Genomic DNA, 24,948 nt, shown 5'->3' with positions numbered 1-24,948 from the left:
AAACTCAGCAACCCGGATACAGGTCAGTTGGGTGAACAACCACTTTGATGATAAAGATAAATATATTGTAAACTAACAAGGAAACAACCGAACCAACAACCTTGGAAGCTTATCGGGTCCAATATCGGAACCAATATGTCGACATTGCAACTATCTTTTACAATGGAAGAACCGCTCCCCTGGCGGAAACAGGAATTTGCCCAATTCTGGTGACGATGATATAGCTTAAACTAAAGAGTTGATCAATCCTCCCAACTAGAACGAAACGGCTTGAGGCTCAAAAATATGTACTTCCTCACTTTAGTTACACGTTCCCCAGAACCACTGGTAAGACAATTAGCAAACGCCTTGTGAGTAGCCGGCCATTCCCAAAATCTTCATTCCGAGTGCATACTCAAAGCTTGTAGAGTGCAAAAGAAGCCATCATTATCAACTTTCTTGCTGTAGTAGTCTTGCTCTATGCCAAACTTCTGTCAGGGAGTCCATGTCAATGCTTTTGGTAAACTCATGACTCGTCAATTTTGCCACAAAACTAATCAACTCTTGAAAGCAAATGTTATCTCCAGATGCCTTCCTGTGTTTACCATATGTAGCCTCGAATTCCCTGGACTTGGCGGTAGCTTTTTTAAGGACGGAAATAGGGAGTCCTGTAGTGAATAATATATGTGGTAAGAACTACAATTTGCTAATGACTAAAATGAGCAATGCACAGATTCATAATAGAGTTTATTGCTTGCACGCTTGTCTAGTTCTCATAAAAAAGTTCCCAGTCATGCACATATTAACTGAGGGCAAGGTGCTTTAGATATACATTATATACATGTTGAAGAAAACCATAGATGACAGCAAGATGGCTCAGATCTAGATCATGCCTCACAACCAAATGATTGCATTTCAATTACTGTTCTTGTGTTAAAGATGCTAGTGAGGAAGCAATACAAGACAAAGATACTTACCAGCTAACCGTGCAATGTTGACACCATAGCTTTTAGGGCATGCACCAGGATTCAACCTGTATAGAAATGTAACTTCTTCCACACCTCCATCTCCGTTTCCAACTTGGCATGCCATATGACATAGTGAAACCTATCAAAGAAGCAAGGAAATAAATTAGTCACAGAACAATTTATAGCATCCGCATACAAGTGATCTTCTCACTAATCTTGTCAAAAGAAAATATAAATCAACCACAGAAGAATGAGAAAATACCTTAGAATTATTTTGATAATCAACAGCTAGTCGGTGATAATGGGTAGAAAACATTCCTCGGCACTGGACCTTGTAGATAAAATGTTCAAGAACTGATTCCCTGCCAGTTAAAGAGGACGTTTGAAGGTCAATGAGGAAACTAATTAAAAACACTAAATTTTAATTAAAAGGCAAAATCATTCACGAATATCTAGAATGATTGGCTCTTACGCAATGGCTTGTCCATCTGAAGTTGATGTTCCACGGCCAAGTTCATCCAGTGCCACCAATGAATTGCGAGTAGCTGAAGACTACAAACAATATTGAAATATATGTTTAGAACAATGAATAAATCATAACGCCATCTATATAATTTGAAATAACTTCAATTTCCAGTGAACTGATATACTCATTACACTTATGAGACATGGCACAAAATATCGAAACAAGCTGAGAATACAAGATTTATGAATTTTCAAGAGAAAATGCACACATGATTTAAGAATTTTCTAGAGAAATGCATTCATAACCAAGATTAGAATCAGATGAAAAAATTTCAACCCACACTACCTAAATAATATATTTTTATGAAAAACGAGAAATCAGAACATACATTTATAACACTAAACTAAATTGAACCAGGTTGCTCTAAATAGTAATCTCACCAGCATTGTTGCAGTTTCTGAAAGCTCCGTCAGAAATGTACTTTGGCCTACCATGATATTATCTTTAGCACCCATACGAACAAAGATTCGGTCAACAGGAGATAGCTCAAAGCTCTCTGCAGGAACATCTGCTCCTAACTGCCGAAGAAACAAAAGCGAAAATGATCACACATTACAAGACAATGAATAACAAAGTAAGAAATTCAGACAATAAGAAAAGACTACCTTACCTGTGCTAAAATCACAGCCAAGCAAACCTGGCGAATAAGAGTGGACTTTCCACCCATGTTAGGACCAGTGAGAAGGATAAAGCTTGCACGGCCAGAACCTCCAATGGAAATGTCGTTGGATACAAATGTACCCTTTCCTAAAGAATCACTTCTAAGAACAGGATGGCCCAAACTTTTTGCAGAAAAACGAGGTACTTCATTAGTACATGATGAACTCATGACAACTGGCTGACAAGAGGGTCCTTCAAAATAATCACTTGCAATTGCTAGACTGATTAAAACATCGATTTCTGCAACATGTGGTGTCAATATCAGCAGTGAACATAATATAGACACTAAATACTAGACTCATGGACTTGTTTCTAGAAATGCATTTTTAGAATTTGTTTAACCAAAATGCATCGAAATTAACTATAGTTAAATTTGTTTAAAATGGACCCATATTTGTTACAATCACATAGCTACATCTATTGGGGAATCAATCACCTAGCAGTAATCTTATGTGTGTGTGTGTGTGTGTGTGATTTCTCTTATATTGCATACATAGCAGAAATGCACTCACTAAAAAAAGGCAATTGACAAACTATGCTCCAGACTCCAGTCAATCCACCAAAGTTTGACCAAAATCGATCAGAACAAAGCAGACAATGCAGAGGGAAAAAGATTGCATACCTGCAGTCACAGAGACCAATTGTCTCCATTTAAGACGATGCTCGCAGAAACGTCCAATTAACCTCTGCAAAATGCTTTTTAGTGAGGACTCCTTATCAGTTTCAGCTTGCGAGAGCTCTGTCAGTGACTTCTTGATATCTGGGGTCCAGTACCTCGAGAAACCCTGCATGTTAAACACAAGGAAGGCATGATCATATTAATATAAAACCGTCAAAGCTACTTAATTCACCATTCCAAAGATTTTTCTAATTACCTTTTTGGACGAACGTAACTCATAATCCGGAGGAATACAACTGCACAGACTTTCTGGCATTTCCAATAGGTAAGAATCTTTTCCAACTGTGACATAAGTGATCTGCAACAGACCAACGGAAGACCGAGTTACAAGATATAGTAACGTTTCTACTTAAAAGTACACTACTCAGAAATCAAAATGCCAATTTGTCTTCCATAGAAGTTCTTACCGATTTATCTCCCAGTAACTTTCTCTGTTCTTGGAGGTGTTTTGTTAAATGAGACTCCATCTCCTTTACTTTTTCACAAGCAGAGTCGTACTCAATATCAACTCCTTCATGAGGTATTATACGACCTGAATTATTGGCTTCTACCCAATCAAAGGCATCCTTGAAATGTTTTAGAACTGAGTTGACATCAGGAAGACCTTTACCTGTAAAACAATGAACAATAAGATGCCAAGATTTCTTTAACAATGAAGGATGCATGCATGTACCAAAACAATGACCCCATACGAAGACTTTCTTATGGCAAGATATAAGATGAGAAATTATCTCTTTTGAAATGCAAAAAGCAAACAATACCCAGTGTCAGCAGATGATGAAGTTGTGCAGATTCAACATTTTCCAAGATAACGTTAAGTGAACAACATGTTTGAGCCATGAGTTCACAACCACGTAAAGCTGAAATAAACTCCTGAAGCTGTTTTTTTGCAGCATCCTCGTATAAAACCACTTTCTTAGCATTCCTTCCGCAAGCATTACTGCATCCAGTCACATTCAGTCACCGTAAATCATTCATTGGGAGCATCAGTAAGTTCTCCATAAGCATAAAATCAACTGTTATTCCTAGTTTTACCTACTAGAGAAGACACGCACAAGCAACCGCTCCATGTCCGGAAGCCTAGACACTGCTTTATGAAATTCAAGTGCATAAGGAAGATTAACTCCCTAGAAAGAAGCATATATAACATCTGCATGTTAGAAAGGCCAAGTGCTTGGGTATCCAGTTCAAGTCATCTAGATACTGTACACTAAGATTCAGCATTCAAGTGAAAAAATAAGAACCAGAAGTAAAATGTTAATATAATATGGAAGGAGTACCCGAAGACTTGCAACAGCATCCTGGCGTTGCTTTATTAATTCTACATGATAGAGAGGTCTTGCAAGCCATGTTCTAAGCAATCTCTTCCCAAATCCAGTAACACAGTGGTTCAATTGTGCATACAATGTCCTTCATAGAGCAATACATTATCTTAGAATTTGGATTGGAATAAAAACAAACCAGAAAAGCTTAAGACAATATGAAAGGTTTACCCTGAAGAGTCTCCATTTCTGTTGTTCTCAAAAATCTCAAGGTTCTCTAGGGCAGCTGAGTCAAGAACCATGTATGGTTTTGATACGGTATCACCAAAACCAGAACTTGGAAGTAACTCAAATTTTGCAAATCTGAGTATTGTCTCATCCAGGAAGGCCTGCTTTAAATAGAAAAGAGCACCTCCAAGAGCTGAAAGTGCACAGATGCCATTCTCACCTGCTCTCACCATCTCTGACAACACATCTGGCAAGCAGCCATAGCTATCTTCTTCTAAATGAGAATCACTGCCATGAAAACCGGCTTTCTTTGGAGAACCAGAAACATCTTGATCATCGGCACGCCTGTATATACTTCTAACTTCCTGAACAGTTCTCTCAGCATCCAAGAATTCCAATACTGGGACTAACTCATTCACTAGAGGACTTCTTGTATGCCTAATCAGCACTTTCTCTGTTTCAGGACTGAGTAGATTTGCAGGTTTTACAATTTCAACAGGCCTCAGCTCAGACAAGAGACAAGACAAGGCACTGCACTCTAGATCATCTCCAAACTGGTATTGGGAAAGAAATACTAGTAAAAAACATAATCATACATAACAAGCAATTCACTAAAACGACCTTATGACACATCTACATCAGCATCTTATGAAATGGTAATTAGGAGTAACAATGTCACAACTTGACCCAATGATTATATATGTCCTCAAATAACTAAAATATAATGGAAATGCAATGCATACATCCACAAACTCCGTCAGGCAGCAGAAGATCACACTATCAAACCTTTTACATTCATAACAGGCACAAATTTTCACCTATTATGCTTAGCGGTTACCAAGAACCCCTCTCCCCTCCCTCTCCCCACTGCTTTATTGAGTGATAATCCAGCCCAGTTCAGGGAGCAACTGTTTTATGTGCCAATATATAACTATATAATGATGAGAATAATCCAAGATAACTAAGAGAACAAGGTGAAAATGATGTTCTACGAGACTCATACCTGCCCAAGAATGACCCGGCTGGTAGCAACATCAACTACACAAACCCCAAAAACCCGCTCTGCATTTTCGTTTGCCAAATTCTGAGAATTTTCAGTCACTGCCATTAGATAAGAAGCATCAGGGTTTGCTGACAGCATCTCTCCCTCAGTTAGTGTTCCTTTTGTAACCACTGCACATATTTCACGTTTCACAACCTATACACCAAGGTAAATTCAGAAGTTAATACAATTTTTCTAATTAATAGCTCCAATATGGGTATCAAATTACAAGATGCAGTGGTAAGAATTATAACATAGAATATCAAATTAATCAGATGACAAAAATTCAAGGATACAGACCGACAAGTGAAAAATGAGCATACCTTATCTATAGAGCCATCCTTTTTACGACGAAGATCCATCTGTTCAGGTGTTTCTGTCTGCTCCACTACAAGAACTCGATACCCCTAGTCACTCAAGGCAGCTTAAATAAATCTCCCTCCATAGTATGAAAGAGGCTTCACATAGATGCTGAACTTTAGTAAAATAGAGTAAGACAGATATCTCCAAATAGAGTGACAAGAGTGAAACCAACCTTCCTAGCAAGTTTCTCCACGTTCATTGAGAAATTCTTCTCCGGAAATCCACAATGGGGTTGCTCACCCTAATATCAGGCAACGACAAATCAGTAACTAAAGAAAAACAAATAGGAAACACAATGGATGCATCCAGCAATCCTAACAATACAAAATCTCAAAACAATCAAGATAAAAATGTGAAACAAAAGAAAATACTATGTACCCACCCACAAAGCCAACACCAAGACAAAATTTCAAGCTTTATTACCTTCATATACTGCAGACCAAGTTCTTTTGCTCCTATATGTGCATCCATTTCAAAAAGTTCATAAAATTTGCCCATCTGCTCAAACAAAAATGAGATATTCATCATTTGACTGCAATAATGACCCTGAATTTGTGTGGCATAATTTATCATTACTTGGCTACTGGTAAGGACAAGCATACCTTGAAAAATATAACTTTGTCCATGTGCTTTGACTTAAACTCCCACCATTGTCTCTGAAATATTAACATGTCACTGAATTAAGAGTGTTCATAATAGTAAATGCCATAAAAACCCTTCACGCCACTTATCTATCTAGAAGCAAGCAATTACCTGGCCACCTGATAAACTCTTTAAGAATCCAGGAGGTAAGTACAGAGTTCTTGGATCATAATTTGCATCTCCAAGGCTTCTTCTCTTGGCATCCATGCGCTGTCTGTTTCCATACCAAAGCAGTTGAGCAAAACACGTTTGAAATTGGGCTTCTACATGCAAACATTATCTAAATGCCTCCACAAGTAAAGCAACAAATACAGATCCATGCATACTAATGTACAAAAAGTTTCTTTTTTCATCATTGTCATACGCAAAACAGAAATACAGTAACAAATGTTTTCAGTATATAATTATATGATGACTGCAGCCTAGCAATACAACAAGCTTCAAAGTTAACAGTAACTAAAAATGGAAAATTACAAATTTCCAGACACAGCAATCCCCAATTCCCAACTGCCAAATAAAACAGGTGTACAGTGGGATGGCCCTAAAAACACCATTAGGAATAAGTATAGAAACTTACTCCCCAAGGAAGTGCAACTTCTCAGCTTCACGCAAGCTAAACCTTGCTGAGGCATCACCAGATAAAACAGTATCCATACCATTAGTCGCCTTTGTCCCTGCAGTTAAGCAGATTCAAATTCAGCACCAAATAAAGCATAAACCAATTAAAGTTAATACAACTTGAGTATCCATTGACTGGCGATAAAAAAAAATGTAAACCTACAAAAAAGTTTTTAATAAGATACAAGTACATAGAATGAAGTATCTAACTGAGTCATATAAGATAGAATAACTCTAGCTTGGCTTACATTCTCAAAATGTGGTAAATATACTTCTAAAACAGTCATAGAAGCACACATACATGGAAAACAACCATATTAATAAAGATAGACACATGAAAGCCCGCTGATATGTAGTAATTTTCCTAACAAAATCACATTTCTCATCTCCAAACAAAATAAACAAATAAAAGGCAAAATAGAGCACAGGCTCAATATGGCAATATCCTAGTACTTACCTTCAGCATTAGGGGTAGGCTCCGGTGACACGCCCTTGAGGCCGTTCATACCCACATTTCCACCACACTTGGTCTTCTTAGCAGACCCCAAACTCCCTCCACCGCTCAATTTTCTTCTACCACCGGAGTCACCCCGCTTTCTTTTGTTTGTGTTCGTGGGAACCACATCATCTTCCTCATCCTCCAATTCCCTAAGCTCCTCTTCATTGTCACCAACCTCAGCAACTAACTCTTTGTCCCCACTCTTTCCCCAATCCTCATCGCTCGAATCATCATCAGCTACACCGTTGCTGTCTTCCTTATCCTCATCCTCCATCACCACATCTACATCCACATTGGTGGGAGTTGGCAAAGGGCCTCGCCTCAAGCGCTTGAAAATCTTCACGGTTTCCGGGACCCACTCGATCTTCTCCATTTCCAAATCCAACATTTCTTCTTCAGCATCGTCGTACTGAACTAAATGCTTACCACTGTGCTTATTGAAGCACTTGACATAACCTTCGTACCAGCTCTTATCCAACGGCCAGTAAACCTTGATCCTCTTCCCGACAACCTCGTGGCCGTGGGATTTTTTGGGGCTGGTCTTGGAGCTGGGCTTGGAATCGAGAGGCGAAGGGGTTGTGGGGCTAGGGCTATGACCGGGACTAGGATTCGGATTAGGGTTTAGGGTTTGTCTGGAAGAAATGGGGGTAGATTTAGGGATTAAGGTTGGTTTGGAAGAAATGGGGGTGGATTTAGGGTTTTGGGTTTGCTTGGAAGAAATGGGGGTAGATTTAGGGTTTTGGGTTTGTTTGGAAGAAATTGGGGACGGAGTGGAAGTGGCTTTGGAGAAGAAGGAAGTGATTTGGCGCTGTGGGTTGACCAGTGGGGATTGGCCGTTGGTCCGACGACGCGACGCCGACATCGCCGTCTGTGAAGGTGTTAATTTAGCGAAGAAGAAGAAGAAGAGAGAGAGAGACAAGCTTACTGAGGGGTGTGAAAATGTGGAATCGCGGGAAGTGTGAGTGAGAAGAAGACGGAAGGAGGAGGAGTAGTTTGGAGATTGTCGAATAAAAGAGAGGAATGTTTTAATGTGGCGGGAAAATCAGCGAAAATTGCCCGGGAACTCTTACGGGGGTCGATGTTTTAATGTGGAGGGAAAATCACCGAAAATTGCCCGGGAACTCGCATTCTCCCTCCGTCGGCACTCAGCAGTCTGTTCCTCGTTCTCCATCATTTTAATTTATTAATTTTAACGAAAAGTTTCTAGTAGTATTTATTCTAAAGAAAATTATATTTTTACATTAAAAAGTTAATTTTAGTACTATTTATTTTACTTTTTTTTTTATCCTTATTATTAAAATTCAAAATTTTCAAGCTTTTCATTTGTTTTCTTTTTTAATTTCCGTTTCGTTGCCTTCGCTTTCGCGGTTTTTAAATTGGGCCAGCTTTATAAAATTAAATCGGGCCCAATAATCTACAAAGTCCTCGTCCACGATCAAATACAATAACCAAAGAAATTTATCCGATTCCCCACCTGAATTTTTAAGAGATATTCAACTTACCATTTGAAAAAGAAAAAAAAAATGTAAGCAATCTGTCACCTGAATTAATAATTGATTACCCTTTTTAAACTTTTGTGCGTGCGGATGGTCTTCTTTTATTCGTGTGCACTATACGCGACTTATATATTTTTTTAGCCACATTAGAGTATTGTTAATTTTTATTGGGTTAAAAAATTAATTGGAAAACCAGTCCAAGAAGAAACAACCCTGAAAAGACTAATATAGTCATACAAACTTTATATACTTCTACATAGAGGTGATCAGCATCACACTCATTTAAGTGAAAAATTGGATTAAGTTATCAGTGTGTGGTCAATTGCAACTCATTATTAAGTACGAGTTGATGAATTTGATTTAATTTTTTTATTTTATATTTTGAGAACTTAGCCAAATGATCAATTACCATTATGTCATCTCTAATTGCTACATTGTCACATTAGCTGGATAGTTGAGTATAATTTTGTTCTATTCCACAATCGAACATTTTTATTTCCTGACCATAACGAAAAGTAAAATTGGGCCGGGCCCAATTTACCAACCAGTGGTTACGCCGTTGCACTCAGTTATGATTCAGCAGTTTTGTTGCTGGCCTGCTGCAACTACAAACTCTACATTTCCTTCCACTTTATTCACCTAACTTTGAATCTCCATGCTTGATAGCTGAAAATCTCAATCTACCAAAAACTACCAGAAGGTCCATTCATGGCTGCCCAATGTCCCTATTTCTAAGAAGATCCTCGTCTTCCGTCCAAAGCCACCTTCTTTACTCTCAACCGCACCCAGCAACACCACTTTTAGATGTCTACCTACACTGCCGCTTCACCACCGAGCTATGCTCTTTCTATCAGGGATGAGAAAGACGGCGCCGCCGAGAGCAAGTCTACCTTCCTAGTAGTAGCTCTTTGCCTATGCCTGGTTTGCTTCATTCCCATCCTCATCGTTATCTCTATCATTCTCATTGTCAAATTCCATTTCTTTTGCCACACCCCACTTCACTTTTTTTTTACAAGAAAAACTACTAACTAGACCTACTACAATCTCCAATTTTACAACGTCAATGGTTGGCATTGTATATTGTGATAAGATTAGGGGGTTTATAGTGCCACCGCTGGTGGTTCGAATTCAGGTGCTAAAACTGATAGCGAGGACGAGGATAGGGAGAGTGTTCATGTTAGTTCTAGTGCGGGCCTGGAAGAGGTCGACATGGTATGCAAGGTGATCGACGAATTGTTTGCTTTAGATCAAAACATAGAGGTGGTCCTTGATGAATGCGGTGTCCATTTGTCCCATGATGTGGATTCTCCTTTGTTGGAGAAATTAAGTTGCTGTGGATTCTCCTTTAATGATGTTACGTAGACGAGATCGGAGATCATGAATGTGAGATTGAGATGCAGCAGCCAGTCTTGATTCCAGTTTCGCCTAAAGTTCTCGAGAATAATTAATTCCAACAGTATAAGGAATTAGGGTTTCAGAAAGTGTGGAATTGATCCAAATGAGGATATTTTGATCATTCTCATACCAAGAAACATACTCTGGATTGATGAGAGAGGTGTGATTGCCAAATCATCCAGTAGCATTTGAGGCGGTAGAGGTGTTGATCCATCAACTATGTCGGTGAGATTGTAACGACGAAAAATTGGAACGAACAAAGCACTCCAAGTGAGATAATTTGTGGTTGTGAGCTTAATTGGCACCATCGATCCAATGTTCTGAATCGTGATGGAGGAAGTTGTCGGAGGTGTGATCGTGACAGAGGAAGTCATCGGAATAAGTTGATGAACTCAAGCTGTAAAATCATAAGAAAGAGAAGCAGAAACCGCCATTGATGGGCAAGGCTAGGATTTTAGAGATAGAGAAGTTGCAGATATCGCAATCGTGATCGGGGAGAAAGAATAAGGAAGAGATTGCAGACGGTGAAGCGTGTTTAGATTAGGTCGTGAGACAGAAAACGGTTGATACCATACTGGGAAATAATATTTTCAATGATTGAAAATAATATTACATGCATATATACAAGTATTTCCACCAATAAAACAAACACCACATTCTAACTAACTAAAACCAACTATAACAAACTATCCAATATCTAAGGAAGATCTTTTTACATCTGCATTTACATTTGTACCCTTAATAGGGAAGGTGTGGAATGAGACGGTTGATAAAGGATTTAAGCCTGATATTGTTGTGTATAATACGATGCTCAGAGGGTAATTGAGGGGTCACAAGAGGTTGATGCTATCAAGTTGCTTGAGGTCATAAAAGCCAAGGGCCCATCTCTCAACGTTAGAAGCTAGTGTTCTAATTCAGGATTTTTGCAAGAAAAAAAAAATGAAATAAGCAGTTGACTCTTTTTATGAAATGCAAGAATCTGGCTGCCAACTAGATGATGTTGTTTACACGTGCTTAATCGCAGGATTTGGAAATCAAAAGAAGATGGAAACAATTTATGAATTGTTGAAAGAGATGAAGGAAAACGGTTGCACTCATGATGGGCGAACATACAATGCTTTGATTAAAGTGATGATAAGGCAGCAACGAATGCCAAATGATGCAATGCAGATATACAAAAAGATGATTCAAAATGGCATTGAGCCATCAATATACACTTATAACATGATCATGAAGTCTTATTTTCATACGAGGAATTATGATGTGGTTCGTGCAATATGAGATGAGATGATTCAGAAAGTGGTTTTACCTTGATGACAACTCATATACTGTTCTCATTTGAGGTCTTTTAAGTCAGGGAAAATCAGGAGAAGCTTGTAAATTTCTAGAGGGAATGGTCAAGAAAGGAATGAAGCCTCCTCAGCTTGGTTTAAACAAGTTTGCAACGGACTTTTACAATGCTGGGAAACCTGACATTCTTGAGGAGTAAGCGCAAGATGAAGTTTGATGGTAAATTTGAAGTCTCCAATGTCTTTGCAAGGTGGGTTGAGATGATGAAGAAAAGGGTAAAGAGAAGAGATCACTCGACCTTAAAAATGGTGAAATAACGGACGAGGCATCATGGTTTCCAACTGATGCCATTTCCTTCCATACCTGCTTAAGTTTTAGCATGCATTAACAATTTGTTGGGCATTGAAAAGCTACAATTTATGTTGTATATTATCATAGTTCGTGCACATCTTTATTGTTTGCGTATTTGGTGTTGTAACTGGTTCAGATTTTATATACTTCAGCTGTATCACTTGATTTGTTGCCTATGCTAGCCTATATGTTATGAGACATGTTATTCGTTCCCAGTCAATTGTTTCCCCATTATTCTATCCCAATATTGGAGGAGGTTTCAAGTTTGAAAAACCCTCCTCCATAATTTGTTAAAAATAAATGTGAGGTCATCTCTAATGCACTGAAAATATGAGTCAAAATCTTTTCAATGCACCAAAAACTAAATATGAGTTTCAGTATGAAATTTGAATCCAAATGGTACAGAAATTGAAGGGCCAAAATTTAAATCCAGGTAGCCATTGGACAGTTAAGATTCCTGCAACGCGAGGCCTAGGTGTCGAGCACTATGTTATATATTCAGCCTCTTCTTTATTTAAAAAAAAAGTGAGGCCCACTTCATATTTTTCTTAACAAATGATATTATCTACATTAAGGGGTGTGGGAGTGGGCTTAAGCCCCACAATGGGCTAGCAATAATGTGGGTCAAACTCACATTTGGCGAGAATCGAACCTAAGACCTCTCACTTACATGTGAATAAAAATATCACTAGACCGTAGTACTAAGTGGCGGGCCCACTTCATATTTGAGTCAACCAAATCTGAAGCCCAATATGGGTTTTCATTTAAGTCCTAACTCAATTTTTTTTTTATGTTTGGGTTGCATTTTTTGTGTGTTTAAACCCAAATATGAGAATTTGAGAGATTTTAATGGATTTATAAATTCATGGATTTTTATGGAGTTTAACTGATTTGTAGATATTCTATGTAAAATTTTGATTCAATTCCCTCGAAATCTCATGGGGAGATGTGAGATTTGTGGATGCTTAAAATACACTACAAAATCTCTTCAATTCCCTCTAATTCCTTAACTTTCCCAAATTCTTTAAAGAGTAAATTGTAGCAATAGTCCCTCTACTTTAATCAAATTGGAGCAATAGTCATTCAACTAAAAATCCATTACCATTGGTCCCTCAACTTATCAAAATGTGTAGCTATAGTCATTTTCATCAATTTCGTCAAAATTTTGTCAAAATAAGTTATGTTGGAATGACCATTTATACAATTAGGGTCCCTCAACTCATCAAAGTGTGTAATCATGGTCCTTTTCGTCAACTACGTCAAAATTTTTGTCAAAACGAGTTATGTTGGAAGGACCATTGCTACAATTGAGTTAAAGTTAAGGGACCATTTCTCCAGTTGAATTAAAGTTGAGGGACCAATGGTAATGAATTTTTAGTTGAGGGACCATAGCTGCACGTTTTGATGAGTCGAGGGACCAATGGTAATGAATTTTTAGTTGAGGAACCATTGCTCCAATTGAGTTAAAGTTAAGAGACCAAAACTAAAATTTACTCTTCTTTAAATTCTAATTCTAATTGAATACACTTGGAATGTTCTAAACTTATTTAAAATTATAATTGAATACACCTGAAATGTTATAAACTTCTTTAAAATTCTAATTGAATACATTCGAATTTCTAAGGATTTTAATAAATCATTTTAAAATCATGATTGAATACACATTGAATTTCAGAGTATCACTTAAAATCTTGATTGAATACCCCTAGATTCATTAAAAGAATTAAAATCCCGCAAAAACCCAATTGAATATACCCCTCTTAGATTTGAGTATTTTCGTTACAGTTAATCTAATTGGACATAATTTATTTAAAAAAAGTATTATGCATAATAGGGAACATATAAAAAGAATTATTGGCTTAAACCTCAGAACAAATTAATGAGGATTATGTCATGAGGATTTTTTGGCTCCCTTTAAGCCAATCTTGCAGCGGGCCATTAACTACCAATGCAAGAAGAAACCCATACATAAAACTATGTGCTTGTTTTTCAGTTAATCAACAAGTTCTTCTCTTGGTCATTTTATTATTTCCTAGCTGGCAACGGAATTAAGCTGCTTTATGGTCTGGACTCTGCATGGAACCTACGTGCTCGTTCCAAAACATTAGTCCCCACAGCCCTAATGCCATATGTCGATCGACAGAGATTATCTTTTTAACAAGCGCTTCATTTCTGTTTTTCGATTTACTGCTAGTCCAATATTTCTGTGTGCTACCTGTAACATCCCCAATTCCGCAAGAACCCTAGATGGAAAATTTTGGGCGTGGTGAATGCAAGAAGCCAAAAAGGAATTTTGAAGACTGATGCCCTTGAGTATTTAATATCCAAAATCTACTTCAAGATATTGAATTTATATACAAAATTCTCTATCAAAGAAGCAAGAGTACTCGGATATCAATATATCAGAAGGTAATAAGGACATCATAACATTGTTTTGCCCTAACTCGAACGAGAAGATGAACAAAACTGACTGCAGACTACAAATTTAGCGGACAAAATAAAAATAGCTAATAAGAGGCGTAAATTCCCATCATCCTTATGCGGCTCACATATATATATATATATATATGTATATATATATATATTCCTCCTCTTCTTCTTCAACAGGTCATTCATTTCTCCCACATCTTTCTTCTTTCTTCTTCTTGTTCATAAGTCTCTCACAACTTTTCTTTAATTTTACAAAATTCATTCATTGGTTTTATGAATAAAGCATCTCCCTTATGATGGATTGTTTGTTTGTTTGTTTGTGGCTTTTTTTTTCAAATTTTTAGATGACCTTCTGCAGTTTGATTTCAAAGAATTTAGTACTGTAGCATTATATACTTACCAATGAATGCACTAGATAATACATATCATGATCTATACTATATATGAGGTATGTTATCTTTTAAATTATGGTAATTGATTTCATATTTGCTCTAGTTCAAGCAAAATAAGGAATGAACGATTGAGAAACTAACAAAAAAGAGGATAAAATTGAACAGGATGATTTGACAAAGTTAGATTTCAGATACGTAGGTCTTGCAAAATCTCAATGAGAGACCAAAGAAACTCAAACAATGATACGAGAACTTCTTGTACTCATTGATCAAGCCCTAGAAAATCATCATCAGTCGTTTTTCTTTTATATATTTGTTAATGCTCTTTCATTAAAGTTGCGTTTTTTTTATGTATGTGCGTACTAAATTATTAAAATATTCAACGTACACTAACCAGTTAATCCAATTCTCATTTTTGCAATTTGAATTTTTGCGGTAAATGAATGTATTGAATGTGTGCCAGATATATTCTTAAATATGCATTTCCTGCACCGCAATTGTTATTCAAATTATAACATGAAACAATAGTTACTAACGAGAGAAATTTGATTTAAACTTTTGAGTCTATTTAATAGCATACCAACAAATTAATAAAGACATGTTCTTTATTTAATATGGTTGAGAGATTTTATTCTCTAATTTTTTTTAGAATTCTCCAATTTTGTTATGCCTTTTAAGAGAGTCCGCTTTTACTCACTCTACCGGAATGAAAAGAAAAAAAAAAGAGAAAATTTTCTTGTGATTTAGAATGAACCTTTCTTGGTGGAAGAAATGAACGATTGGCTCATGTTTGAGTATGATGAATCGCTTCGTGCTGGCCTGTTGCACCATAGCATATAGAATAGATCGAGGAAGCAAAGCAACCATTGCCTACTTGTCAGGCTAGATTCCATCCGATCTTGTTTGACTGCTGGGCAGTTAAGACGCGGTGGTTCTCTAAAAGCCGTACTGGTGATGTTGTTTCTATATGAAAATTGTGTGAATTTAGTTAACGGCGGCTATCCTGCCATAAAAATTAAAAATATTGGATACATGTAAGTATTGTAGTTAAATCATAAACGTGTGTTAAAAATACTACCCTATATATATGTTGTTTTATTGGACTCACAATTCTTGATGTTCGAACATAAGATGTAGTTCGTTTTTGTTTTGTTGATGTCTTTGATTGGTGAAGTATGTCAAAATGTAGTTTTTTTACTTTCGTTTGACCTTTTTTTCATGGCAACTTGGATGATACGTAAAGTTGTTTGTGGCTAATCACGATTCGAAGACCCAATGAAACTCAACCCATTGAAAGTGTTCATGAGGCATGCTTTCTTTGTCTTGCTGGTAATTCTTCTTTTCATTATTCTAAATTAATTTCGAGCTTAATTTCACTGTTAGCACTTTATTGCAAATATTATTCTAACTAGTAAAACTCCATGCAGGCAACTTGCGTGTTAGTACTTGCTTGCTTATTGATCAGCATCATCAAGCATATCGAGCATAGTTTACAGGTGAGCTTAATTAAAATAACCTTCACAACTCATTTATTCGTTAATTTATTTATAAAATATCTACATTATTTAAAACTTGTAAACCTTTTTGTTTGAGTTTCAGGTTTATAATGTTCTACCGGGTTCCCCTCACATTAGGTCAATGATGAGCCTTGTTCTCAAGGACTGCAAAGTGGCATTCATCCTCCTCATTGTAGTGATTGGTATTATGGGCTTCTTCCTTTTCAGTTATATTTTCGTAATGCGTAGTTCGGGAAGATGAGAGATGCATCTGTGTAACACATTGATCAAGCAAATGGAGGCCACCCAACAAGCAGAGAGAAAGAGCATGAATAAAAGCCTTGCATTTGCTACTGCAAGCCATGACATTCATGCTGCTCTAGCCGAAATCACAGGTTTGATTGACATATCTAAAGATGAAGTTTCCTCGGGTTCTGAGTTGGAGACCAATTTAAGGCAGATGGAAACTTGTGCTAAAGACCTATTTGGTATATTGAACTCTATTCTGGATACGAGTAAGATAGAAGCGGGGAAAATGCAACTTAAAGAAGAGGAATTCGATGTGGCGCAACTTGTTGAAGATGTAGTTGATTTGTATCATTCTGTGGGTTTAAAAAAGGCATAGACGTGGTGTTGGATCCTCATGATAGCTCTCTTATTAAGTTTCCGCATGCGATAGGTGACATGGGAAGACTAAAGCAGATATTATGCAACTTAATGAGCAACGCCGTCAAGTTTACCTCGGAGGGACATGTCACAGTCCGTGCTTGGGTGGAAAACCCCAGTTTTAAGAACTCAATAGCTGCTTCTCGCAAGAGCAATGGTGTTGCAAGACAATTGTTGTACTTGTTTAACAAGAACAACAAAGCCCAAGCCGACATGGGAAGAATGAAGCATGATCCAAATGCTTTGGAATTTGTATTTGAGGTGGATGATACAGGAATGGGAATTCCAAAGGAAAAGCAAAAATCAGTGTTTGAAAACTATGTCCAAGTTAACTGCTCTTGGAGAAGGAGGCACTGGCTTAGGACTTGGCATTGTTCAGTCTTTGGTAAGCAATCAACATTGCATTAATTTCATGTTTATATTTTTCCACTAATACTTATTTTCCTCTCAAAACTCATTTTCTCTAACCTTTCATCTCATCATATTTATTTTTCAAGTGGAAATTTCGACTTTAGCTAGTTTGCTCTGTGCTGTATGTAAAAGGTTTTTCTTCAATGATGATATATAGTTTCAATACAGGGTTTCTTTGGTTAATGTCTTACATGGTGGACCGTGGTTAAAGATGTTTTTTAACGGCGGAGATTGCTCAGTAACAAATAATGTACTTTAGTTTTTGAAGAATATTGTGTTTCTCTACAATGTGCCTATTACGATTTTGATTTCTGGGGAACATGTCTTTATAGTTTATACATGTTGATATTTTTTGAAATGCTGCATTATATGTAGGTACGTTTGATGGACGGAGAAATAGGAATTGTGGACAAGGAGATGGGTGAAAGAGGGACATGCTTTAGGTTTAATGTTCTGCTAATTGTACGTGATAATGTCTCCAAGGATAGCACAAAAGAAGTGGACATTGATATGGGATTTGGCCCAAGTACTTCTGATTTGGGGACAGTAGCCACTCACACTCCGAGTACTCCCGGATTGAGCATTCACACGCCAAGCCCCAGCTTGAACATTCAAACCCCATCTAGTACTCCTAAGGTTGATCGATCAGGGTCTTCTGTCGTCTTGTTGATTAAGAATGAAGAGTGTCGCAGAATTTCACAAAAGTTCATGGAAAACCTTGGGATAAAAGTATTTACGGCAAAACAATGGGAGCAACTTTCTCATACTCTAGAGAAAGCAACTAAACACAAGGGGGGCTACCATTCTCGTCATCACAGCTCTTCAGGAATATCCGAGTTGGGTTTGCAAGATTGCTTGAGCAAATCCACATCATGCAAATCTACCAACAGAGTAAAGGAGGTGCCTTTGATCAGCGCAATGGACAGGAGTGGAACCAAAAACAATAGCAGCAACAATAACATGCTGCCTCTTTCTCTCTTTAAGAAGATGAGTCTTCGGGGTGCAATGAGCTTTGTCTTAGTAGTGATCGATGCCACAGCTGCACCCTTTTCAAAACTATGTAAGATTGTGACTGAATTCAAAATGGATCATCACCAGAATAGTTATAGGAATGGTAATTGGTGCAGGGTTGTTTGGTTAGCAAGTCATAGCATCGGCTTGAATGATCATGATATGTTTGATCCAGATGACGTAATCAAACACAAGGCGCTTCACGGTAGCTGTCTATACGAAGTGGTAAGACTTCTTCCAGAGTTTGGAGGTGCATTACCCAAGAGAAGGGCCACATTTCAGCAGCTTCCACACCAGGATGGAAAAGCGTTCAGAGCTCTTGCTAGTTCCTCAATATCACATCATCATCGGTCGTATAATAATCAGTTAAATCATTCAACCGACGATGAAGTTGAAGTATTGCAAGACCATAGTAATACTGGTGGTTGTTCAGGTAATGAGACACCTCGCAAGAAAACAAATTCACCAACGCTGACTCAACAATATCTGTCTCGTGTTGGCTCCGCCACATCAAGAAACTCACAAATTCCAGGTCCTCCTAGTGATCAAACACAAGAACATGCCAGCGATCCGAACAGGCCCTTGATTGGAAAGAAAATTTTGGTTGCTGATGACATTGAATTGAACCGCAAGCTAGCTCATATTAATTTGACAAGGTTGGGTGCAACTGTGGAGCTTTGTGGAAATGGAAGAGAAGTCGTTGTCCTCGTTCGCGGTGCTCTAGCTAATCAAGGAAAACATGGATTCGATTATATACTAATGGATTGTGAGGTAATTATTTCACTCCTCATGGTTGATCAATAATTAATGGTTTAATAATCCAATCGTTTGGTGAAGTGATTTCGCACTTCTCTTTTGGGGGTGTGCTATCCACACACCCCATTTTACTTCTCACATATCCCTTGATAATTTATGTCCATTAATCTTCTTCAATTCATCTGATCCGACGGTTGAAAATTAAAAAGGTGTGTGAGAAGTAAAATGGGATGTGTGAATATCACATCCCTTGTTTTGGATCAAAACTTAAAGTTGATGTGCTTTTTGGTTGGTGGCAGATGCCGAAAATGAATGGATACGAAGCAACAAGGCATATAAGGAGGGGGGAGGAGCCTTGTAATCTTCACATTCCGATCATTGCATTGACTGGTCACGCATCGGGAGAGGAAAGAAGACGGAGGATGGAGGCCGTCATGGACGATCATTTGAGCAAACCGTTTAAAAGGGAACAATCGCTTGAAATAACGAAATGCATTGATGATAAAACAAATTGAAAGAGAGACGTTAATAAAGTATAGAGAGGAATATGATGTTATATGAGCTCACTGTTTTTAAGGACAAAATAAAGGGTAAAATGAATAGTACCAGGATTGATTTTTTAGTGTAAAAATGTAATTTTTCGTTAAAATAAACAGTACAAAAAACTTTTCGTTAAAGTTTTCAAATAAAAAAAGATTGTGGGTGAGTGATATTTTTCCGTCAACATAAATAACTATAAGGGTATTTATGTAAAATGAAATAATTTAGAAAAAGTGAAGGGAAAGGGGAATTAGTGGCAGTCGAGTGAGTCAGTGGTGGAATTTTGCGATTAGGGCTCGCACAGGGAGAGAAAAGCTTCACACTTGACTTCCGGTCGTCGTCGACCTATTCTCAGGTAAATAGCTTGGAATCTCAAATTAAAAAGTCTCTCTCTGCCATACTCTGTGTGTGTGTGTGTGTGTATTAGCTCATATTGCATTCAGTGGAATACCCGCGGATTTGGAAACTTTGACGGATTTGGAATTCGACTGCAAATGTCAAAGTTTCCAAATCCATGGAGTGAAACTGTCTTACGAATTTCGTTAGAGCAGAGCAATCAATTGTTGTGAGCTCTGAGAAAAGGGCAAGAATTGGAGTGTGATTTTGCTCCTTAGTAGGGAAATTAGTTTGATATATGGATAGGATACAGACTAATGGAAGATACGGAACGCTATTCGATTAGTCCGTAATCAGCATGTTAATATTTTAGTTTGTTTAGTTTTTCCTTTGGATCCCCACCAAAAGAACACAAGAAAGTTTTTTGAATTGGTTTGTACGCGAAACAAGGATTTCGGTGGTGGGTCAGTAATCACTATGTTAATACCGTCTTTCACCTTTTCATTGTTTGTAGATGCTGCACTTGTAAAGTTGTAATCGTGCAAAGCAGAATCATTCTCTCCGGTTTGATTTTATCCTCCTATTGTCGTATTGATGTCTGTCTTCATTCATGTAGCGCGAGGTGACTGCAATTGTAACAGTTTACAGCTACTAGTTGAAGCATAGTAAGAACCATAAGTGACCTTTTGTCATCTGGTTTGTCAACAAGATTTCAGAACCTTTTTTGTCGTGCATGTTTCATGTCTCTTTCAAAATACGGCCATCATATTTGATGAAGCAATTAACCATCTATAAACAAACTTTGGATATAGGACCATAAGAGAACTCGTTATGTCAATGCCTTTCTACTGTCATTGATTAAAACTTTAAAGCTAATTGTTTCCTTGTTGGGATCAATCGTTCTGCAGTATCATGGACGCTCAAATTCAAGAAGCAGTCCCTTGTAGGCCTTGTATTAAGGTGGAATTTCAGCTCGGTTCAGAAACATATTCTGTCAAGGAGCACAAGGGCATTCTTTCGGAGCAACTGGTTTCTGTGAAAGAAGAAAGCATGAGAATATTGAAGGACTTCATCACCAGACACAATGTTCCTAATGATGTCCCTGATGAAATTGTTGAAAACTCTTCGGAAGACGATGGTGAAATCCTTGAAAAGCCTCCTGTAAAGTCAAAGAAGACGAAGTTTACTTGATTACCTCTGTATTTCTGGTTTAAAACGTTAAAACTGTTTGTGATTGAGGTGCTCCTTTTGATGTCTTAGATAAACTGTTTTGAACTAGGTTTGGAATTACCTAGCATTAGCTACCTTTGTAGTACTTAAGTTGTTATGTTTTGGCATGCATTGTGTTGTATCATATAGGTTTCTCTATCAGCTTTTGAAACCAGTACATGCAATTATTTTTTTGGGAGTTTTAACGAAACACTTCATGTACTGTTCACTTTTAACCAAAAATCATATTTTTATCTTTCCTCGATACCACTCACTACACCTTTATTTATCATTTTTCATTAAAACTAGAGTTTTTTTTTTTGAACTTTTTGTTAGTTTTCCTCTTTTTTTTATATATTTTTTATATTTTTTTCCGTTGCCAAAACTTAGTGTTGGTCGCACACGCGCACATGGACTGATCTTTGTCATTCATACTTGTTAAGCTCACAAAGCTTTGTATCGTAAACGGTTAATCTTTATTTCTTTTCGTTACAATTTGAAGTTTCGTGTCAAATGAGCGTATGGAAGGTGGACCAGATGTATCTGCATTTCCGTTCAAACAACTTGTTTGGGTCGGAAATTCTGAAAAGGAAGCTGAACAAGCAATACAAAGAATGCAAATGTCTGTCGTTACAATCTTTTTCCTTGTGGAGATGCATCCCAGTGGTAGACGATTGAATCCAATTAGATACACTAGTCTTACTCAATGATTCCAATAATGCAAACAGCTTATGGCTTACAATGCTAAACATACAACCGATTCAAAATGGTGCGGGATTTTGTAGTAATTCGTAAAATCGATTAAAAACAGTGAAATCTCATGTCTGCATTCTCTCACTTAAGATGCATTATCCACATACATTGGAAAGGAAACTTTGAGAACCATCGGACATCCGACATATAATCTCAAGCTAAATCATCACGTATCCCCTCTAAGAAAACACTAAATAAAACAAGAGAAAGACTTTGATGCAACCTAACAAAATTGGGTTGAGTAAAATGTATAATAATCTTGAAAGAAATCCTAAGATCAGGAGAAGTGTATACCATCCTTGTTGAACTGGGAAAGTAGGTCTAAAAATTGCTGTAATTTGAGCTTGGAGGACCTTTCGCCTTCAAAACCAGACTTCTTCAACACATCCAGCACCTTTTTCTTGAATTCGGATATCTCCCCTTCCGCATTACCATCCTCCACCTCCATCTCCATCCCATCATCGACTCCATCATCATCCATCTCCATGTCCTCATCCATAAACTCCATCACATCATTAGTATCCTCTTCTTGGGCTGTTGCAGGATTAAGCGCCTGTAGGGTCTTGTAATTCTTCTCGAGCAGATTGATGACACTTTTCTGCCTAAAAATTGAGCCAAGGGTTTTGTTTTTCCTATTGAAACAGATCCGCAAAAAGCCATCCCACTCCCTTTGGTTCACTTGTAAAGCCGGTTTCCTGGGCTCGATTCGAACGACAGAGGAATCCACCTTAGGCGGGGGGCGAAAATTGTTCCTTCCGACTTTGAGGAGGTGAGATACCCGGGACAAGAGTTGGGTGTTGACGGTAAGACGACAGTAGAGCTTGTCACCGGGCTGTGCGACCAGTCTCATCGCAAATTCCCTCTGAAACATTATAATGGCACATCGGAAAGCAGGTTGATGCTTCAATAACTTGAAGGTCAAGGGAGATGAGATTTGATAAGGGATGTTTGCCACACATATATCGAAATAGGGAAGCTCAGTCTTCAGCACATCTCCTTGAATCACCTATGTACAGAACCACAAGCAAACCCCTATCTTTATTCAATTCGGAATCCCCAAAACACATCAAACATATTTTTGCATAATCATACAACATAATTTCTTAAATTAAGCACAACAGTACTTGAGAAAATCTTCTGGCAAATATAATTATCATTTCGGAACAGAACTTGATGCAAATCCCAAAAACACATCACACCTAACAAAATCAACCAGAACAGAATTTGAGAACTTCTTTCTTAATTATCGATTCATAGTCATGGAAACGCTAATTGAAATTACCCAATAATGGATTTTCTAATTTAATAAAAATGCTCGGTAAATGAAATTTCTTTAATAAAAAAATTAAAAAAAACAAAGAGAAGAAGCGGTACCTGCAGGCGGTTGGAGTGAGGGGTGCCCTGGAAGCGGCGCTGCAGCTCGAGGACCATGCGAGCGTCAATCTCGACGGCGATGACCCTCTTACCAGCTTCTAGAAGCTTCTTGGTGAGATTACCAGTACCGGGACCGATCTCGAGGATGACATCGGTGGATTTGATGCCAGACTTCTGGACGATAGAGTCGACGAGCAAGGGGTTCTTGAGGATATGCTGTCCCTTGGACTTGTGGAACGAAATGCCTCCTTGGTAGGGGGTGTGCCCGGCTGGCCTCGCCTTCTCTTTCTTCGTTTTGCCTCCCGCCATCGATGCCAATTGACAAGCTTTAGTCACAGAGTTTCAGAGAAGGGTTTAGGGTTTTGTTCGCGGGTGGAAGTTGGAAGGGGAGAAAAGTGTTGGAAAATAAGACAGTGGCGCCACAGATTAGGGCTTAAAATGGGAGGTAAGGCCGATTCCGCCAATGGGTTATAGCGTTAAAAATAACTCGGAATGACACGAAAATCGTTTCTAATCAAGGGCTAGGCCGAGGCTTATGGGCCTCATTGGGCCCAAACCCCCAAATCAGGCTAGCGGGCTGGCTATTTTCAGCTCTCCAGCTCAGCCCATTTGAATGCCAACTAGCTAACGTCATGATGTCGTTAGGTTACCGTTGGAATTTGAAAAAAAAATTTGGACGAATTTAAAAAAAAAAATTATAATTTTTTTCCTATAAATACCTACACCATTCCTACAACATTGAAAGCTAAAGATAAGAAGTGTCATATAGATAATAATTTTATCTAAAATTTGCACAACTAATTACATCTTGACATATGTCACTCAAAATTCTATCCGAAAAATTATTGAGATTATATAAAGATAAGAAATATGGAGAGTTACTCACGTTAGCGACACGTGTTACTCGAAATCTTATCAAAAAAATTATTGAGATTATATAAAGATAAAAAATCCGGAGGCTTATTCATTTGGCGATAAGTGACACTTCAAATATATTTGAAAACCTTATTTTAATATGATAGTTTAATTTAATTAAAATAATAAATTATATTTGGTCTATGACCCTTTGGTCCCGTCGACTGGAGATGGTCTTTTGTCAAAGGGCTATGTTTGGCCTATGACCATTTGGCTCCCTCGGTTGGAGATGGTATAAAATATGACCTAACACTATTCATTAAAATATAATTTCTTAATATGACCTAGCACTATTCACTAAACTATAATTTATTGCAGTGCTATAGGGCTAAAGGGAGCCATTTAGCCTTCCTTCGGTTGAAGATGACCTAAGATTTTTGCAGAAATTTTAGTTTTAGACGAGGATATTTAGATGTATTATGGTTTTTTATTTTTTATTTTATAATTATATCAAAGGATACATTATGGTTTATTTCTATATAAATATTATCTATAATAAATAATTAAATTGAAGTTTGTTTAATTCAAACAATGATAACAAAGTCTTATTGAGCTAAGTGGGGTTGACTTGATGAATCTTACATTATCATTGCACTCGATTTTGCGCCACGCCTCCCATTAGCTCCAAGTACTAGTTCGTTTAATTCATATCAATTTAAAT

General features: G+C 37.6%; 3 protein-coding genes and 2 pseudogenes across 4 annotated transcripts; 3 read left to right on the top strand and 2 right to left on the bottom strand.

The window, feature by feature from the left end:
* Nucleotides 1-27: 27 nt before the first annotated feature.
* LOC126615132 (DNA mismatch repair protein MSH6) lies at nucleotides 28-8,630 on the bottom strand. Its single transcript, XM_050282884.1, has 21 exons — nucleotides 7,425-8,630; nucleotides 6,927-7,023; nucleotides 6,461-6,563; nucleotides 6,310-6,363; nucleotides 6,131-6,205; nucleotides 5,880-5,948; nucleotides 5,668-5,751; nucleotides 5,306-5,500; nucleotides 4,306-4,856; nucleotides 4,093-4,222; nucleotides 3,848-3,939; nucleotides 3,574-3,752; nucleotides 3,220-3,422; nucleotides 3,009-3,110; nucleotides 2,756-2,918; nucleotides 2,084-2,373; nucleotides 1,854-1,991; nucleotides 1,420-1,499; nucleotides 1,210-1,309; nucleotides 957-1,086; nucleotides 28-647 (listed from the first exon to the last, which is right to left on the bottom strand). The coding sequence occupies exons 1-21, from the start codon at nucleotides 8,326-8,328 to the stop codon at nucleotides 430-432; spliced, it is 3,957 nt and encodes a 1,318-aa protein (XP_050138841.1). The 5' UTR covers nucleotides 8,329-8,630; the 3' UTR covers nucleotides 28-429.
* A 1,051-nt stretch (nucleotides 8,631-9,681) lies between these two features.
* LOC126617244 (pentatricopeptide repeat-containing protein At3g62470, mitochondrial-like) lies at nucleotides 9,682-11,964 on the top strand (annotated as a pseudogene).
* Nucleotides 11,965-16,095: 4,131 nt separating this feature from the next.
* LOC126617242 (histidine kinase CKI1-like) lies at nucleotides 16,096-19,829 on the top strand (annotated as a pseudogene).
* Nucleotides 19,830-19,915: 86 nt separating this feature from the next.
* LOC126615145 (uncharacterized) lies at nucleotides 19,916-21,456 on the top strand. 2 transcript variants are annotated; one of them, XM_050282901.1, is made up of 2 exons: nucleotides 19,916-20,055; nucleotides 20,945-21,456. In XM_050282901.1, the coding sequence occupies exon 2, from the start codon at nucleotides 20,949-20,951 to the stop codon at nucleotides 21,225-21,227; it is 279 nt and encodes a 92-aa protein (XP_050138858.1). In that variant the 5' UTR covers nucleotides 19,916-20,055; nucleotides 20,945-20,948; the 3' UTR covers nucleotides 21,228-21,456. The 2 variants fall into 2 exon arrangements, with proteins under 2 accessions (XP_050138858.1, XP_050138857.1); XM_050282900.1 differs by lacking the exon at nucleotides 19,916-20,055 and adding an exon at nucleotides 20,544-20,701.
* Nucleotides 21,457-22,022: 566 nt separating this feature from the next.
* LOC126615137 (ribosomal RNA small subunit methyltransferase-like) lies at nucleotides 22,023-23,823 on the bottom strand. The gene is made up of 2 exons (XM_050282890.1): nucleotides 23,373-23,823; nucleotides 22,023-23,004 (listed from the first exon to the last, which is right to left on the bottom strand). The coding sequence occupies exons 1-2, from the start codon at nucleotides 23,679-23,681 to the stop codon at nucleotides 22,276-22,278; spliced, it is 1,038 nt and encodes a 345-aa protein (XP_050138847.1). The 5' UTR covers nucleotides 23,682-23,823; the 3' UTR covers nucleotides 22,023-22,275.
* Between the last annotated feature and the right edge of the window lie 1,125 nt (nucleotides 23,824-24,948).

Source organism: Malus sylvestris, chromosome 3 (assembly GCF_916048215.2).
Source record: "Malus sylvestris chromosome 3, drMalSylv7.2, whole genome shotgun sequence".
Lineage (NCBI taxonomy): Eukaryota > Viridiplantae > Streptophyta > Magnoliopsida > Rosales > Rosaceae > Malus > Malus sylvestris.
This window is presented reverse-complemented; position numbering and strand designations above follow the sequence as displayed.

What these genes read in the sequence shown, in the direction of transcription:
- LOC126615132 (XM_050282884.1), bottom strand. Translation starts at nt 8,328, where the DNA reads ATGTCGGCGTCGCGTCGTCGGACCAACGGCCAATCCCCACTGGTCAAC. An exon ending in AGGATGGCTCTATAGATAAG is followed by an intron (nt 5,501 to 5,667) that starts GTATGCTCATTT and finishes CTTGGTGTATAG; the next exon opens with GTTGTGAAACGTGAAATATG. An exon ending in CAACATTGCACGGTTAGCTG is followed by an intron (nt 648 to 956) that starts GTAAGTATCTTT and finishes TATTCACTACAG; the next exon opens with GACTCCCTATTTCCGTCCTT.
- LOC126615145 (XM_050282900.1), top strand. Translation starts at nt 20,631, where the DNA reads ATGTCTGTCTTCATTCATGTAGCGCGAGGTGACTGCAATTGTAACAGT. An exon ending in CAGCTACTAGTTGAAGCATA is followed by an intron (nt 20,702 to 20,944) that starts GTAAGAACCATA and finishes ATCGTTCTGCAG; the next exon opens with TATCATGGACGCTCAAATTC.
- LOC126615137 (XM_050282890.1), bottom strand. Translation starts at nt 23,681, where the DNA reads ATGGCGGGAGGCAAAACGAAGAAAGAGAAGGCGAGGCCAGCCGGGCAC. An exon ending in CTCACTCCAACCGCCTGCAG is followed by an intron (nt 23,005 to 23,372) that starts GTACCGCTTCTT and finishes TTCTGTACATAG; the next exon opens with GTGATTCAAGGAGATGTGCT.